This window comes from Sus scrofa, chromosome 18, assembly GCF_054392235.1.
Source record: "Sus scrofa isolate SSC_HxYL_T2T_F1_AM1 chromosome 18, Sscrofa_HxYL_maternal_Yorkshire_Landrace_v2.0, whole genome shotgun sequence".
NCBI lineage: Eukaryota > Metazoa > Chordata > Mammalia > Artiodactyla > Suidae > Sus > Sus scrofa.
In genome coordinates, this window is record NC_139400.1 from 15,546,572 (window position 1) to 15,565,294 (window position 18,723).

Consider the following 18,723-nt stretch of genomic DNA (forward strand, 5'->3'; position numbering starts at 1 on the left):
TCGTGGCGCAGTGGTTAACGAATCCGACTAGGAACCATGAGGTTGCGGGTTCGGTCCCTGCCCTTGCTCAGTGGGTTAACGATCCGGCATTGCCGTGAGCTGTGGTGTAGGTTGCAGACGCGGCTCGGATCCCGCGTTGCTGTGGCTCTGGCATAGGCCAGTGGCTACAGCTCCGATTCAACCCCTAGCCTGGGAACCTCCATATGCCACGGGAGCGGCCCAAGAAATAGCAACAATAACAACAACAACAACAACAACAAAAAAAAATTAAGAAGCAAGCTTATGTTTATTTGCAGAAAACATGATCTTCTATGTAAAAAATTCTCCAAACGCAACAAAAAACTACTGTAATAAATTTAGCAAGATTGCAGGATATGAGGTTAAGCTACAAAAATCAATATTTTTTTATACTAGTAGCCAAAAATTGACCATGGCGATTGAAAATACAGTATCAGTTAAAACAGGGCCCCAGGGAGTTCCCGTCGTGGTGCAGTGGTTAACAAATCCGACTGGGAACCATGAGGTTGCGGGTTCAATCCCTGGCCTTGCTCCGTGGGTTAAGGATCCAGCATTGCTGTGAGCTGTGGTGTAGGTTGCAGACGTGGCTCGGATCCCTACTTGCTGTGGCTCTGGCATAGGCCTGCGGCTACAGCTCCGATTGGACCTCTAGCCTGGGAACCTCCATACGCTGCGGGAAGCGGCCCTAGAAAAGGCAAAAAGACAAATAAATAAATAAATAAATAAAATTTGAAAAAAAAAAAAGCAGGGCCCCAAATCCTGAAGTACTAGCAGATAAATGTAACAAAATTTGTCCAGCAACCTACATGCTTGAAAAACCACAAAGGTCACTGAAAAATTAAAACCTAAAGAAATACACTATGTTGATGGGCCAGAACACGTAATACTTTTATGGTATCAGTTTTTCCCCAAATGATATGTAGATTCAGTGCAGTCCCAGTCAAAGTTCAGGTTGGTTCTAAAATTAAATGCAAATGAAAGGATCTAACATAATTTCAAGATGTACTGGAATTCCCGTCATGGCGTAGTGGGTAACAAATCCGATTGGGAACCAGGAGGTTGTGGTTTCGATCCCTGGCCTTGCTCCGTGGGTTAAGGATCCAGCGTTGCCATGAACTGTGGTGTAGGTCACAGACACGGCTTGGATCCCGCATTGCTGTGGCTCTGGCGTTAAGCTGACGGCTACAGCTCCGATGAGACCCCTAGCCTGGGAACCTCCATATGCCATGGGTGCAGCCCCCCAAAAAACAAAAAGACCCTAGAAAAGACAAAAAGACAAAAAAAAAAAAAAAAAAAAAGATGTACTAAAAAGCTTCCATTATCACATCTGATTTGAGGTCATGATTAGAAGCCTTTACTCGCACTTAGATTATACAAGATTCCACTTTTGGTTTCTCCTAGTGTCTGTGTGGTTTCATTTTTAAAATTTAAAAATCTGATGGATTTGCCATCTTTTCTTGTGTGTTTCGAGAAGAATGGGTCCCGTTCATCTTATTCCAAATGGTGATCCAGCTGTCCCAACAACATTTACGGAAACATCTGTCTTTTCCCGGTAATATAAAATGCCACCTTTTATTACATACTGATATCCATGTTTGCCAGGTTGCCTTTAATTTTTAAATAAAGGGACATTTTCCTGTCTGAGTTGAGAATTAACTAGTTTTTATAATCCACTTTCCATTCAAAATAAAAACTCTTTTTCTCCCATCTTTGTACTTTTCTGTGCTCACGCCTCACTGCCCAGGTTCTTTTGAAATCATCCAGGTTTTTGGTTCCGGTTTGGTTTAGCTTTAGCTTTGTTTCTTTGTTTGCTTTGTTTGTAACACTGAGGCTTCTATTCATTCAAAATGACTTCTTGCCAAGCACCTCAGGGGTCACAAGAACTTTATCAGCACTTTTTCAGTGTTAGTTATCAATTAGACTGTATTTTTGCCCACCACTGCTTCACGTGGCTACTTTGTATTCATTTTTTGTTTTTCTGGACCTACAGCATAATCTCCTGTAACTTTTCTGGAAACCTTCAGTGAGTGGTAAATTTCATAAGTCCTTGGACATTGTTTCAGTATTCCTTAAGCCAATGAAGAGTTTTACTGCCTCTGTGTATCACACAGAGCATCTTATTGCCCTCAGATTGCCTCTGTTTTTAGGGCACTGATGTCACTTGTTTCTTTCTAGGTAATTTGTTTTTTTGCTTTTCTTTGTACTTTGAAGTTCGTAAATATACCATAAATTGGTCAGATGTTCTTCATTTTCTTTATGCTGCTTGGCATTCGGATCGTCATTTTACTCTAAAAACTCAAATCTGTTTTTCAGCACAAAGAGATGTTCATCGAATTGTATGCTTATTTCCTCTTTGTTTCTCTTTGTTCTTTGCTTTTAAGAACCCCTAGGTCTTCATGAGCCTTCTCATCTGTCCTTCCTTCTCGATTCTTTTTTTTTTTTTTTTTTCTGATAATGTGTATCTTTTTGACCTTGGGCTGTGCTGTCTGGAGGAGTCACTTTCCTCAACTTTCCTGTTGATTTATTCATAGCCTTCATCTACGTCAAGACTTATTCTCTGCTCACATATTAAATGGGATTATCTATTTGGCAATTATATCTTAATTACAATTAGTAACTTTTATAGCAGCCCGTTCCCCCTTTTTTGGAGAGAGATATTATCTCAAAATTCTCCATGACATACAGTATTTATTTAGAACCTTCTCCGTTTATCACTGTTATCTTGGGGCTCTTGGTATTTCCTTTGTTTAGTTTGGTGCTATTAATTTTCATCAAATATTTGATCAACTATTTGGTGCCTCTTGTTTACTTAAATGTTAAATGCTGTGAAATCTTAGGTTGATCATTATTAGTTACAGAACTGTATTGTTTCAGGATGAATGATATTTCCTGCTCCTTTTTTTTTTTTTCCTTGATCTTCTCTTTCACATATTTGCAGTTACAGATTCTTCTGTTCCTATGGGTTTCTGATCACTCTGATTCCACTTGATTCATATTTCCTGTACATTCCTCGTCTATGTTTGCTAATTTGCCCATCTCAAAAATCCAGTGCTGTCATGGATTTATTCTTGTTTTTTTTTTTTTTACTCGTATTCTTCATTCCCCCTCTTCCAGATTCTTCTTCCTACTTTCCTGCTGACTAATTTATTTATTTATTTATTTATTTTTTTGTCTTTTTGTTGTTGTTGTTGTTGTTGCTATTTCTTGGGCCGCTCCCGCGGCATATGGAGGTTCCCAGGCTAGGGGTTGAATCGGAGCTGTAGCCACCGGCCTACGCCAGAGCCACAGCAACGTGGGATCCGAGCCGCGTCTGCAACCTACACCACAGCTCACGGCAACGCGGGATCCTTAACCCACGGAGCAAGGCCAGGGATTGAACCCGCAACCTCATGGTTCCTAGTCGGATTCGTTAACCACTGCGCCACGACAGGAACTCCTATTCTTGTTTTGATAACTTTGGTTTCATTTCAGAACAGAGAGGGAGAAAAAAAGTAATCCAGTTCTAATTTTCTTTAATAAAACAATTATTTATCTCCCCCTGCACCAAAGCTGTGGCAGAGGATTCTGAAGATGCCCCTGGCTCAGCAGGACCTCACCTAGCAACCTGCTGATGGGGTCCTGCTTAGTGACACCATGTCTGGGTCTCAGCTTTGCACATATGTTATTGCTTATCACGTCCTCACAGGCTAGTGTATAAACCTTGATACCAGTGTAGCTCACCTCTGCACTGACTGCATTTATAAAACAATCACATGAAATTTATGAACAGAACTCACCATGATAAGAGTTAAAACATTTTCTATTTAATTTTGCATGCAGAAAGTACTAACATTTAAACATGACTTTTTTTTTTTTTTTTTACTTTAAAATCAGCAAATTAAAGATACCCTAAGCTGTTGCTTGAGAACTATAAATGTCACAACTGCAGAACATTCTGCTTGGCCTGGCCAGTGACTTCTTTCTTTAGGCAGATGATCATGGGAGGCAATGTTACAATCACAGGGCTGTGTGGTAAACCTGGAATCAGAGCAAGAACAGCTAGTCGAATGATTTTAACAGGGGCCTGCAAGGAGCTGGAGAGTCTTCTTGTGGGGTGTATCCTTGTCTCCAGGAAAGGTTCATACCTGCTAAGAGGACTTACCAGTCAAGAGTCCCGCCAACCCCATCAGTCAAGAGTCCTGCCAACCCCAGAGAATACAACCCAGATACTGCAAATATTGCCATCTACCTGACCCCCATTTTTCAGTGTTTCCTTACAGCTGCCTCTGACCATACATTTGCCACAGCTTTACCCAACAGTAGTCATATAACCAGCTCCGGAACCACGAGCTTAGAGAGATCACTCTACCTCCGACCCCCTGTCATCCCACCAGGTGTCCAGAGCTGCACCCCCCATTTGGGGATTATGGGTGTCCCGAAGTCTTACTGGACTTTTTTTTACTCATAGACAAGAAGTGTTGGTAATGAGAAGAGCCTTATAGCATGGATATGCATCATGCCTGTTGGGCCGGCAACAAGTGTGTGGAGTGCTGAGTTTAGACAACCAACATTCTTGGGTTCAAGGAACAGGAAGATCTCACTAGAGTGGTGTCTGGTCAGCTCCCCTGCCCCACCTTTCAAGATAATAGTGATACTTCACTAGCGCCACCAACTCAGCTCTCTGCTGACTTTATTTGCAGAAAATTAGCTGCATGAAATTTAGAAACAAGCCTCCTTATAAAAATGAAACCATGATTTCCCATTCACTTCTTTTGTGGCATGTGGAGGTTCCCAGGCCAGGGGTCGAATCGGAGCTAAAGCTCCCAGCCTACACCACAGTCACAGCAGCTCGGGATCTGAGCCGCATCTGCCACCTACACCACAGCTCACGGCAACACTGGATCCTTAACCCTCTGAGCAAGGTCAGGGATCGAACCCGTGTCCCCATGGCTACGAGTCGGATTTGTTTCCACTGTGCCACGAGGGGACCTCCCCTCACCCAATTCTTTATATAGTGCTTACAAGGCCGAAACAGACACTTAAATCCAGAACATTTAGGATGTCATCTTGGGAAAACCCAGCAGGACTTCCTTCGAGGTTTCCTTTGGAGGGTTTGTACACCGAGACCGAGCAGAGCAGAAGCAACAGGCAACAGGTCCCCACGCCCACTTTGTTCTCCCCACTGTCTTGGAGGAGCTGCGCACGGTGTTAATGCAGTTGCCGCTTGCTGCGTGCTGGGCGTGCTTCTGAGCGCTTTGTGATAAACACCCGTGTCGTTTGCAGTTGCGAGGACGATCTCTCCGAGGACAGAGATGAGCTCCTGCACGGGATCTCCGAGCTGGACATCAGCAACTCGGACTGCTTCCCATCCCAGCTGCTCGTGCACGGCGCTTTAGCCTTTCCCCTGGGGCTCGATTCCTACCACGGCTGTGTCATAGCGGCTGCGCGCTACGGCCGGGGCCGGGTGGTGGTGACCGGCCACAAGGTCCTATTCACTGTCGGCAAACTGGGCCCCTTCCTGCTCAATGCCGTCCGCTGGCTGGACGGGGGCCGCAGAGGCAAGATCGTGGTGCAGACGGAACTGAGGACTCTGAGCGGGCTGCTCGCGGTCGGGGGCATAGACACCAGCATTGAGCCCAATCTGACCAGCGATGCGAGCGTCTATTGCTTCGAGCCCGTGAGTGATGTGGGGGTCAAGGAGCTGCAGGAGTTCGTGGCAGAGGGCGGGGGCCTGTTCGTGGGCGCCCAGGCCTGGTGGTGGGCCTTCAAGAACCCGGGAGTGTCCCCTCTGGCTCGGTTCCCGGGAAACCTCCTCCTCAACCCCTTTGGCATCAGCATCACCAGCCAAAGCCTCAACCCTGGGCCCTTCCGTACCCCGAAGGCGGGGATAAGGACCTATCACTTCCGCTCCACCCTGGCCGAGTTCCAGGTGATAATGGGCAGGAAGAGAGGGAACGTGGAGAAGGGCTGGTTGGCAAAGCTGGGACCGGACGGTGCAGCTTTCCTGCAGATCCCTGCGGAAGACGTCCCCGCCTACATGTCAGTGCACCGGCTCCTGCGGAAGCTGCTCAGTCGCTACCGGCTGCCGGTAGCCACCCGAGAGAACCCCGTCATCAATGACTGCTGCAGGGGTGCCATGCTCTCCCTGGCCACTGGGCTGGCCCACTCCGGAAGTGACCTCTCTCTCTTGGTCCCGGAAATTGAAGATATGTACAGCAGCCCCTATCTGCGTCCCTCGGAATCTCCCATCACGGTGGAGGTCAACTGCAACAATCCAGGTGAGAGGGGAGCCGTGGGAGCCTGGCAGGCGGGAACTTAGAAGGATGCGGAGTGATGGCCTTAGTGGCTCAGCTCAAGATCAGATCACCTCGGGGGGCCGTCTCCATCCCGTGCCCTGCACTCTCAAGGAGACGGGGGTTGGGGGTCTTAGGTAATGTTTGGAAGAGCAGAGCCAGGGCCACGTGGAGGCAGAAAGATGTGCAGAGCTCATGAAGGGACCCTGGAAGCTGGGTGGGGATGGACTCATGGAGGGAGGATGGCATCTATTTCGCTCTTGCTTTTGGCAGGCACCAGGTATTGCTGGATGAGTACCGGGCTCTACATACCTGGAAGGCAAATTATAGAGGTCTCGCTGCCTGAAGCGGCTGCCTCTGCTGACCTAAAGGTAAGACATGCCCGCATCACCACATAACACGGATGCCAAGCACGAGAGCCAGATGCTCCTGCTATCATAGTTAGCATCTTATTTGCTCCTCCTACCAACCCTTTTGGTAATACGGGGCGTGTACTTTTACCCCCATTTTAAGGGTCAGGCAGCTAAAGTGCAGAACAGCTAACTGATTGATTGAAATGTGTGGATCCAGTAGATTTCAGAGCCCAAGACGCAAACTGAAGCCACTTCTACCTCAAGTCTTGTGCTTTTAAGTTACATCATCAGGTGGGGAAAAGAAAGCTACCAAAGGGACGGTGCTCCAGCACCCAGCAGCGTCCTTTAAATCCTAAGTTCACCTTCTGTCCCCTGTACATCTCACCTGGGAACACGAGGTCCTCCTGACGCCGGCTGCTTCGCTGGGACCCACCCCACGTTGTTCCTCAGTTGCCCAGTCCGCTTTGGCTCTGTCCCTTTCACGTACTCCCGAGATGGAGCTGCCGTGCTGCGCGGTCCCCCTTGTGCATCCCCGTGATGCTGAGGCGCTCTTCCCTGCCTGGATCTATCCTGGTGCTTGTTTAGCATCAACCCGGGAAAACAATCACAGGACTCTGCTGAGGACAGGGACCACTCTGTCAGCCCAGGTGTGGGGGCCTCGGAGGACAGGAGGCGTCGCATCAGTCCTCCACTGCGTCGGGCGGTCCCCCTGCCTCCCACCGGGCCTTCCCTCTGGTCAGCAAAAGGCAGGCTCTCCTCTGCCCCTTCCCAGAGCCAGCATCCCCACTAGGCAATAGGCAGCCTAGGATCCTGTGTTACGGAGACACCGGGAGACTCTGTGCGAGAGTTGCCATCCTCATAATTAGCCTCTGGGTCACACCGGGTGCCCCTCACATCAGGGTCTCAGCACGACCTTTGTGCAGCTGTGTGCCCCCCACCCCCCTGAGAGGACATCACATGATCTGGTGCATACAACCCTCAGGGACCATAACAATTTCATCGGTTTGGCACGCATGGCTTGTAAGTGGTGGGACACCTGGGTTTGTGTGGGTCGTGGCCCCATGACCCTTCCTGTCCCCCCACCGTGGATGCTCTCCCCTTCTGTCCGGGGGTGACTCTCTGGAGGAATCTCTCTGTTCCAGGTTCAGATCGGCTGCCACACCGACGACCTGACCCGGGCCAGCAAGCTGTTCCGAGGCCCCCTCGTGATTAACCGCTGCTGCCTGGACAAGCCCACCAAGTCCATCACCTGCCTCTGGGGGGGGCTTCTCTACATCATCGTGCCTCAGAGCAGCAAGCTGGGCACTGTGCCCGTCACGGTTAAGGGGGCTGTGCACGCTCCCTACTACAAGCTGGGTGAGTGGATGCCCTGGAGCGAACCCCGAGGGGCAAGAGAGCTGGGACTGGAGGGAGGGAATACGCTTCCTTAGACTCAGCTTTGGGGCCAAGGAGATAAAGACCAAACCACATCACATCCATGGGGATTTCACAGAAGGATGGGGGGGCCGGGGGGTTGCTCAAGGCCTGGATGTTCTCCTGCAGGGGTTCAAGTTGCGCGTGTTAACGTACGGGATTTGGGAAAGTGAGTTTCAAGTCCTGTGGTCCCTCTAGGAGAGACATCCCAGGAGGAGTGGAAGAGGCGGGTCCAGGAGAACCCAGGTCCCTGGGGAGAGCTGGCTACAGACAACATCATCCTGACCGTGCCAGCCGCCAGCCTTCGCGCCCTGGAGAACCCTGAGCCTCTGCTCCGCCTCTGGGACGAAGTGATGCAGGCCGTGGCCCGGCTGGGAGCTGAGCCCTTTCCCCTGCGGCTGCCTCAGAGGATCGTCGCCGACGTGCAGATCTCAGTTGGTGGGTGCCCGGGGAGGGGCCGGGGGTGGGGTGGGGGGGGAGCCTTTGTGCATCTGCCGCCTGACGGTCCTCCTTCCTCGCCACGGCCACGTGGTAGGCAGCCAGCAGGATACAAATGTTTTTTGGAGTTCTCCGTCTTGGCCCAATAGAAACGATGCCAAAGAGGAGGTTGCAGGTTCGATCCCCCCCGGGCCTCGCTCAGGGGGTTAAAGATCCGGTGTTGCCGTGAGCTGTGGTGTAGGTCACAGACGCGGCTCGGGTCTGGTGTGGCTGTGGCTGTGGTGTAGGCCGGCGGCTGCAGCTCCCATTAAACCCCTAGCCTGGGAACCTCCATACGCTGTGGGTGCGGCCCTAAAAAGACAAAAGACGAAAAAAAAAATGTTTTTCTAGCAAGACCTCTGCGATGCAATCCTTGCTATTTTAATGGAAAGGGAGAAGAATGCTTGGAAAAATAAGCTCCGCCTTTTATCCCAACAAAAAATTGGGAACTACCCAAGTGTCCAACAGTCATGGAACAGTTAAGTCATGTCTTGTGTGTGCCTTCAGTGGACATTAAGGAAGACGTTTAAAGTGAGAGTTTCATGGTATAAAGACATGTGATGAGACTATGTGATGCATAAAAAGCAGGCCCCAGCACCATATATACATGGTTATGTTAAAATATTCAAGTTTTAGGGAGTTCCCTGGTGGTCTAGTGGTTAGGAGTCAGCGCTTTCACTGTTGCAACTCCAGTTCAAACTCTGGTCTCTACACAGCAGCCAAAACTATATATGTATATATGTATGTAATCTGCTACATGTATAGATGTTACCAGTTTTAGTCAGCCTGTCAAGAAATGCTGTCAAACAGTGGAAATGGCACAGCACACACATACCGGGCTTTCACGGATGTCCGTGGTTTAAAGGAGCGAATAAAAATGGCCGAAGACCTCCTCCCAGGTCGCAGGTGTTGGAAGGAATTCAACAACTTCCAGAAGGCAATAAAGAGATGTTTGTCAGTGGGTCAAGAGACCTAAAAAATGGAATATATAGAAATTAAAGAACCAGGGAAATCTCTCTGAACCGTAGTTTTCACGGCTCATGTAGATAATCCCTAGGAAGCAGGAGTTCCCATCGTGGCTCAGTGGTTAATGAACCCAGCTAGCACCCATGAGGAGGCAAGTTTGCTCCCTGGCCTCGCTCAGTGGGTTCAGGATCCCGCGTTGCCATGAGCTGTGGTGGAGGTCACAGACGCGGCTCAGATCCAGTGCTGCTGTGGCTCAGCTGTAGGTGGGCAGCTCCAGCTCCGATTGAACCCCTAGCCTGGGAACCTCCATATGCCACCACTGATGTAGCTGTAAAAGACAAAAAGACAAAAAAAAAAGAAAGAAAGAAAGTAGTGTCAGCATGGGCAACTCCATATCGAAATAATGAGAACCACAAGCTCTTAACTGAGGACAGAGTGTGAAGACAGGTTCATGTGGACGGGGCGCGCTCCTAAAAATTTTTTTTTTTTTTAATTTTTTTTTTTTTTTTTGTCTTTTTGCCATTTTCTTGGGCCGCTCTCGCGGCATATGGAGGTTCCCAGGCTAGGGGTCGAATCGGAGCTATAGCCACCAGCCTACGCCAGAGCCACAGCAACACTGGATCCGAGCCGCGTCTGCAACCTACACCACAGCTCATGGCAATGCCGGATCGTTAACCCACTGAGCAAGGGCAGGGACTGAACCCGCAACCTCATGGTTCCTAGTCGGGTTCGTTAACCACTGCGCCACGACGGGAACTCCGCGCTCCTAAAAATTGAAGCATCGAGTTAGTGACTTGAACGGTGATTTATAACCTGCCCGGACTCCCATAGCCAGTCAGAGGGAGGACGAAGGCACCAATACAGCATGGGAGGAGAAGGAGGGGAGCCTGGGAGGGTCTGGGTTTGGATGGCCCTTTGGAGCATTTTGAGGTTCTGCACGTCATGGGGGGCCTGGGTGTTTGGGAGATACAATGGAGAGAAGAATTTGGTTGGCTGCAGGGGAGCATGCTAACGCCCTCTCCCCCTCCTGCATTTCCAAGGCTGGATGCATGCAGGCTACCCCATCATGTGCCACCTGGAGTCGGTGCAGGAGCTCATCAATGAGAAACTCATCAGAACCAAGGGGCTGTGGGGCCCTGTGCACGAGCTCGGCCGCAACCAGCAACGGCAGGAGTGGGAGTTCCCGCCACACACCACCGAGGCCACCTGCAACCTGTGGTGTGTCTACGTGCACGAGACGGTCCTGGGCATCCCTCGTGGACGTGCCAATATTGCTCTGTGGCCCCCAGTTCGGGAGAAGAGAGTCAGAATCTACCTGGGCAAGGGTCCCAATGTGAAAAACTGGAATGCGTGGACGGCGCTGGAAACATACTTACAGGTGCGGGACCAGTGCGGGCGTGGGGGACCCCCCCCCCCCCCCCCGCTGTGGGGACCCTGGGCAGGGTATCGTGGTGCCCAGGGGACCTCCTACTAGTCGCTGATGTGCTTCCCTCCAGAGGCCCTGATAAAGCCCAGGCGTGGAGGGTGGACGTCCTGGTGATGACGCCTCTCCAGACACGACTGTTGCGATTGACAAGGGGGCTCGGAGGGAGTGGGATGGACGGGGAGTCTGGGGTTGGTAGATGCAAACGCTTACATTTAGAACCGATAAGCAAGGAGGTCCTGCTGTACAGCACAGGGAACTCGATCCAGTCTCTTGGCACAGACCACGATGGAAGAGAACACGAGAAAAAGAATGTGTATGTATGTGTGCCGGGGTCACTTTGCTGTACAGCAGAAATTGACAGGGAACATTGTAAATCAACTAGAATGAAAATTAAAAAAAAAGAAGACCTCACTGTGCATGACCCTCAAGCCGACTTAATTGCCTCAGCCCTACCTTTCCCCCAGGATTTTGAGGAGATGTGTGATGGTTGATAGAAAGCACAGAGAAAGGTTAAAAAATGGTAGAGGCATACGTCGTACCATAAAGATAGTTACTCTCACTGGCTTTAGACCACACATACCTGAGATCAAAGCCAAACTGTGCTGTTTAAATAGCTGCCTAATACCAACCACACGCCCCCGCTCACACACACAACACACACACACACACACACACACACACACACACACAGTATGTGGGATAGGAGGTATTTCCACCCCTAGGTGGTTAAAACCATCTTCTCTTTATGACTTGGCTGTGCCTTCGTTTCCACCTTATAAGTCCAGGAGTCCTCACTGCCTGGACATGGAGGCAGCTTTTGCCTTGAAGTTATAATTCAACAGCCCCGTTCTGCCCCCCGCCCCCAGCCCCCGACCCTGGATCACCTTGGATTCTGGAACTCAGCCTCAGATCAGGCCTACTCTATTCTGGTCCTTCCACCTGCTCGAATTCTCCTGATTCCCCCTGTCGCACGAGTGACAGTGAAACCGCTAGGAGCCTCTGCTTTAACTTTGTCACTGGGACAGAAGACCCTCATCTGAGGTGTCAGGGTGAGGTTGGGACCCCTGAATCCCTCCGAGCTCCCAAGCTCTATAACCCAGCCTATTTCCAATGCCCTCAGCACGGCTGCCTTTGCCTCAATTGTGCCTCACTCTCAGGTCCCCCTCCGTACACTATACACTGCCGTCTGCTTCTACTGGACGCGCTTTTTTCCCAAAGGCTGTTTTGGTCATCTTATAAACTGACATAGACCTACAGTAAGTACAGATTATGTCAGGATAAGGGTGGGAGTTCCCCAGTTGTGAAGCTTTAACTTGGCAACTATGAAAGACAGTGGATTTTTTTTCACTTCAACCAATTTCAACTACAATACTGTTGCTTTGTGTGTGTGTGTGTGTGTGTCTTTTTAGGGCTGCAGTCTTGGCATATGGAGGTTCCCAGGCTAGGGGTTTAGTTGGAGCTACAGCTGCCGACCTACACCACAGCTCACAGCAACGCCAGATCCTTAACCCACTGAGCGAGGCCGGGGATCGAACCTGCATCCCCATAGAGACTCATCAGATTCATTAACCACTTGAGCCATGACGGGACCTTCTCAAATGTAATTACTACTTCCATGGTCTAGTGAGACAAATGGATTATGATATTGGTAGGAAATCCCGCTGATAATCTCTGCAGTTCATACCACAGGTGTTACTGTCGACTTCGCGTTGAGCCCTGTCCTGGTTCAGAGGCTCTTCTGATCCCTGGACTGGGACAGCAGCCCGTGAGGCCAGATGAGAACAGGAGAGAGTCGGGGATGGAGACGAAGCTGGTGTTGAAGGGGTTAAACTCACGCCTTCCTTCCGGGGGCGTGCGGGGGCTTCTTTGGTAGACCAGAGGTCTCATCCCGTTCCTTTCCTTCTCTTTCCAGCTCCAGGAGGCCTTCGGGTGGGAGCCGTTCATCCGTCTCTTCACCGAGTACAGGAACCAGACCAACCTGCCCACCGACAACGTCGACAAGATGAACCTGTGGGTGAAGATGTTCTCCCACCAAGTGCAGAAGAACCTGGCCCCGTTCTTCGAGGCCTGGGCCTGGCCGATCCAGAAGGAGGTGGCGACCAGCCTGGCCTACCTGCCTGAATGGAAGGAAAATATTATGAAATTGTACCTCCTCACACAGATGTAAGGAGTGCCCAGCGAGGTGGCAGGTAGAGAGGTCTGGGGAGGTAGCAGAGATGGGGATTCACTCCTCGACCTCTGTCTCTTAGGGTCTAGCCTCGCCCTCTCCACTCACTGCCCCCCCGGATCTTAGCCGTGTCTCTGGGGAGGGGGTTAAGAACCCAGAGCAAAGTGGGAGCAGCATTTCTCAGGAGCAAAGCCTTCTGTTTGCGTGAGTCTTGTCCCTGTGCTCTCAGCCTTAAGATTCCCCCCCCCCCGGCCCCCGCTGGGCCTGTGCCGAGCACGTGGGCCCCTGCTCCCAGGCCAGCCCTTGGTTCACCACTGTGGGCCCGAGCCCATGGGGGGGGGGGTCTCATCCCGAGGGCTCCCTGGGCTTTTTTCGCCATCGTTTCCCGAAACACCTGACCATAGAACCCAACTGAAATACGCCTCTATCCTGATATTCAGACAGCTCCGGGGGATTCATATAATGTGTGTCTTGGGTGGTTTTCGAAAAGCCTTGAAAAGCAGTCTTGTGTGTACCAGGAGCCCATGGGTAGGGTTGGCTCTTGGGAAAGTCACTTTATCTTTGAACTCCCATTTGTGCATGAGGTGAGGCTCGTAGTTCTTGGGCGGAGGTGGGGGCGAGGGTTAGGGTTAGGGTTAGGGTTAGGGTTAGGGTACCGAGCATGAATACTGAGCATGCCCTCCAAAGGGCTGTTTTATTTCACTCTGGCCCACAGAGCAGTGAGCTTCCTCCTCCCCATTCTCCCCCCACAGCCCAGAGGTTAAGGTCATCTCTCACCATTGACCCCTTGCCTCCAAATCCTGGTTCTTTCACCAGTCGTGTATGTATGCCTCTGGGCAAGCTCCTTAACGTCTCTGTGACTCAGTTTCCTCATCCGTAAAATGGGATCTATTTCATAGGACAGTTATGAAGATTAAATTGCAGTACCTCTAAAGTGACTAGTACAGTACCTGGCAGTTTGTAAGCAGGTGCAGAAAAAAATGACAGCTGCCACTGTCATTGTCTAACTCGACCCCTTTCTGGAACTGGACCACACTTTTGGATGGCATTTACAGATGCAGTGAGTTAATCCGGCCCCATCCCGCACCGTATGAAACACTGACCCTGAAAGGATCCTGGTCCATTTCCCAGTTATCTAAGGAGAGTCTCTAAATTCAGAGTGGGGTTTTGAAAGCTACTTGGAATTTGGTCTCCTTCTTCATTTCCATTTTTCAGATAAAATCCCTTCTTTAAGTCAAGAGGAGAAACCGCTTGAAAAGCCACATCGAGTCCATGAGGGTGTTTGTCCTTAGCAAACAAGAGGCATCTGGCTGAGTGATGGTGTTTATATTTCCATAGTGACAGAGTCCTGTTACTGTTTCCAGATAAAGTCCATGCACAAGTAGAAGTTTTTACTTGGGGAGTTCCCACTGTGGCTCAGCAGTAATGAACCTGACTAGTATCCATGAGGACTCAGGTTCAGTTCCTGGCCTTGCTCAGTGGGTTAAGGATGTGGTGTTGCCGTGAGCTGTGGTGTAGGCCGCAGATGCAGCTCTGATCCTGTGTTGCTGTGGCTGTGGTCTAGACCATCAGCTGCAGCTCTGATTTGACCCCTAGCCTGGGAACTTCCATATGCCACGAGTGTGGCCCCGAAAAAAGAAAAGGAAAAAAAGAAAGAAAGAAAAGAAATCTTTACTTTGGAACCAGATAACTGAATATAGATGACCCGAATTTCATTCAATTACAGTACATTCAGAGATTTTTCTTAACTTTTCTTCCAATCTTATTGGAACCCCCATTTATTTCTGTGAGGTTTCAGCTAGAGTTGGGGCTCCAGGATTCATGCTGTGTACATCTAGCCAGTTTTCCTTTAGCTTACTTCTTTGGATTTAGTTGTTTCAATACACTGCTTTATTTGCATTATTGGAAATCGAGTAGATGCATAGACAATAAGATTTGACCCAAACAATGTCTTTCTCGTATCAATCCTCAGTCCTAGAATTATTTTCCCTTGTTTCATGAATAGCTCATTAAATAGGTATTTTAAATACAGAGGTTGAATGTTCTTTCAACATTTTAAAATAGTTGCTGTCCATTGGTGGGTTGTTGAGTACGTGCCAAGTACAGGTGGTTCCTTTTCATCTTCACAATAATCTTATGAATGGAAACGTACCACTCCCATTTTACGAATGAGTGAACTGAGTTTTATGGAGACGGAGTAATTTGCCTAGGCCCTTCTTGCTAATAAGGGATAGATCTGGCGTTGGAACCCAGGCATTCTGATTACAGAATGCGTTTTAGTAACCACAGTGCTTTGAGCAAGCAAATACATGAGTAAAGGCAGAAACCAATCAGCAAATAGAAGAACCTTCATGTCTCTAAGTGCCAGCACTTTGGCTGCTTGTACTTCCCCCTCGTCTAATTTCATCAGAACAGAAAGTCCCTTTGTTTATTCCAAATACTGGTTCCAAAGAAGGCTTTTAGGTAGGCTCCTGAAGTCCACCAGGCTGGGGTGCTCCCTTGAGCATCGTCCCGATCACCTGGGTTGTGGGACCCTCGGGTTTCCATCCTTCTCGCTAGGACACCATGGAAACAGTCTACCAGCTCACTAGATTTTGAATGATGGGCTATTTTGGTAAAGAGTCTGACTCCCAAAAGTCCCAGATGCTGCATGTTCTCAGAAAGGAAATTAGATCCGTAGCCATTTAGAATAATATTTATATCCACTCTTATCCTGTTTCATGCATTTTCAGCAGTACAGCCCCGGGGACCTTTTAAAAACATAAAGTTATCCATGTCACGCCCTTGTCTAAAAACTTACAGTGGGACTTCGAATTTAAGATAATGAACTGAACCTCTAAGTTTCCTTCCCTCCCTCCTCAGGCCCCACTGAAACCGAAGACAAGAAACGTCAAAGAGAATCGACACATCTCAGCAAAGAAGAACGGAAGGATTTGGTTCTAAGTGAAGAAGATCTCAGCAAATGTGTGGGAGAAACGACGACGAAAGAGTACAGCTGCTCTCGGACAGGACATAAGCAAATCGGAACAGCCTAACCCCAGAGAAATGTGGGCGTCTGAAAAATCCATCAGTTGTGAACCTGAACCCCATCCGTCTACCGCAACCTTTGTGCGCAGAACACAGGCAATCTCCTCTTAGTTTCAGTGATAAAAGTCTATTGTTCTTGTTGTGTTTGTATAAAGGAATCAAATAAACTGCCCGAGGAGAGGTAGAAGTTGGTGCTCCAAAAGAAAATTTCTCTTTTTTGTGGAAATAAGTGACCCCTTAACCTACTAGCTAATTCTCTACTGGCAGCTGAGATCCCGACCGAAGTATCCAAGTGCTTTCAATTGTAGCGAGGCTTAGGGGAGTAGCAGACCCGCTACACAATGACAGAGGGAACTCACAGCCACACTGTAAAAATCACCTGTTTTATGGATTCTTCAATGCGAATTGTCAGCTAGAACTTCTCAGACATTGAGCCTTGGGAGTAGGGGTTGGGGGGAGGGACCAGGAGAGAAGCATGGAAGAAAGACAGCCAGTTAGAATCAGGAGATGTGAAAAACACAGCAAACTCTGGGGGACACAGAGTTACCATGGGAAAAAATAAAAATTAGGTCTGAGATGTCTTTGTAAGGTAAAAACAGGATGCTACAAAGAAAAGGAAAACTCTGAAAATGAGAAGAGCCCTTAAAGTGAAATAACACTGCCAAAAAATTCTTAGAGACAGGCTGGAAAATTAAGTTGAAGGAATCTCCCTAGATATGGAGCAAAATGAAATAGAAAATATAAAGAAAGGAAAGAGACATGGACAATCAAGATCTAAAGGAGTTTTTGGAAGAGAGAATATAGAACATGTAGGCGAAGAAAGAAAAAGAATTGAACAGAAAGAACTAAGTCGCTAAATTGAGGGGACCCCATCCAACCTACATCTAGGTGTAACCGTGTGAAATTTTGGTATATTAAGGATAAAGGGAAGCTATTGAAAATGCCAGGAGAGAAAATAAAATTAGGTCATCATACTTAGCTTGACTAAAAAGGGATGAGAAATAGACCAGGAGTAGATTTTCATCAGCTACACAATGCCAGAAGCCAACAGAGTGTCTTCACACATGGGAAATCTTCGTACCCAGCATTCCATAGCAAGTCACTGTCAAGGGTCAAGTCAAATAAAGTAATTATCTGACATGCAAGTTTTCAGAAAGTCCATCTGCTTTGCACCCTCACTGAGGAAGCACCCTGAGGAAGTTCTCCAGCAAAGTGAGGACGAAAAGCAGGAAGGAAATAGCATCCAGAAAGCAGTGGACCTCACCCAGGATGGCTCGCTCCAGAGTGACGAGTATCCAGCAGGATGGTTCACGCTAGACTAACAGCTAAGAGAACCATTTTAGATGGGAGTACAGGGTCTCAGGCTCTCTGGGGAGAATGTGCATTCTGTGCCATAGATAGTATCCTTGAAAAGATGGAATGTTTAAGAATATGCAGGTGATACATTCTTTAGTCAACAACAACAACAAAGACAAAAATATCTCAAATTCAGGTCCAGTTATGAAACAATGACAAAAATACTCATGGTAATTTAAGAGACCCGACATTGGCAGTAGGTGCATTTCATTTCAAGTGACACAGGAATCATGACATTGGATATGTTTGGAAGAAGATATTCTAGCTTCTACTTAGCTCTCAGTAAACAGTATTTACAGAGCCAAAATAATGTAGATACTATTGGAATTCAGTATCCTGATCAGCCTATAGACAAAACATGGAAGCTTAATTTTTTTTATTCGGAAGTGAACTTGAAAGTAATTAATCCTGAAAAGAATAAAGAAAACAAAGAGGCTGAGAATGAGTTGGAGGAAGAGAGGTGGTAGGAAGAACAGAATTACTCATCTATTCAACGGGGGGATGAAAAAGCCTACAGTTAATGGAAAAAAGCTAAGGGAAGAGTCACTGTTCAAAACTATAAATTAAACCAATGGAAGTATTAAAAATGGCATCAATCAAAAATTGGGGAAGGGATAGGCAAATGAAGGGTAAGACCAGTGTAAGTTAAATCCTTATCTTTTGTAATGGGGAATTATTAAAGATTGTCTAAAGTTAATAAGTCAAGAAATTATTGTTCAAGCATATTATTTAATGTTAGGAAGTTAGTTAACAGAATATCTAAAAAATAGACATTGTTCAATGCATTGCCTCTAGGATATGGGACTAGGGTTAAAAGTGTGGGGTGGGAAACTGTGTTTTGCATTTAGTCCTTCTGTGCTATTTAATTTTTTACTTTGTGCATGTATTACTTTTAAAATTTCTAATAAACTCAAATAAAAATCCTTCAGTGGCTTAATAGTGGCTAAGATACAGGCCAACCAAAATCCTTAAAATGGCTTATAAAGCCTTCAAGTTCTGGGATCCACCCGATGCATCCAGCTCACCATACCTCCCCGCTACTCTCTAGCTCGAGCCACCCTCCATACCCTCCAGCTCCTCAGACACGCTTCCCCTTTTCTTGTTTCTACAGGTGTACCCCACAAAAACAAAGCCCATCCCATATCCGCAGGTGTCCTCAGATTAAGCTTACTGCCTAGCGGCTTTACAGTTCTTGTTGATTGTGCAACAGAGTGTTTGTAAAGATCACCCGCTGGTGTTCTTTTCCAA

The 18,723-nt window shown here is 48.1% G+C and overlaps 1 protein-coding gene across 12 annotated transcripts in view; it reads left to right on the plus strand.

Annotated features, from left to right (window-relative positions):
• The window catches only part of TCAF1 (TRPM8 channel associated factor 1), a 147,057-nt gene extending 128,659 nt beyond the window's left edge, over window positions 1-18,398 (plus strand). For 6 of the 12 annotated variants that reach the window (XM_085005184.1, XM_021078924.2, XM_003134565.5 and 3 more), the window contains 7 exons: window positions 5,281-6,275; window positions 6,564-6,661; window positions 7,786-7,999; window positions 8,255-8,494; window positions 10,540-10,877; window positions 12,838-13,088; window positions 15,955-18,398. In XM_085005184.1, coding sequence (XP_084861310.1) covers window positions 5,281-6,275; window positions 6,564-6,661; window positions 7,786-7,999; window positions 8,255-8,494; window positions 10,540-10,877; window positions 12,838-13,088; window positions 15,955-15,964 — 2,146 coding nt within the window. In that variant the 3' untranslated portion in view covers window positions 15,965-18,398. Of the gene's footprint in view, window positions 1-5,280; window positions 6,276-6,563; window positions 6,662-7,785; window positions 8,000-8,254; window positions 8,495-10,539; window positions 10,878-12,837; window positions 13,115-15,954 lie in introns of all 12 variants that reach the window. The other 6 variants (XM_085005187.1, XM_085005186.1, XM_021078926.2 and 3 more) reach the window with 1 other exon arrangement.
• The last annotated feature ends 325 nt before the right edge of the window (window positions 18,399-18,723 follow it).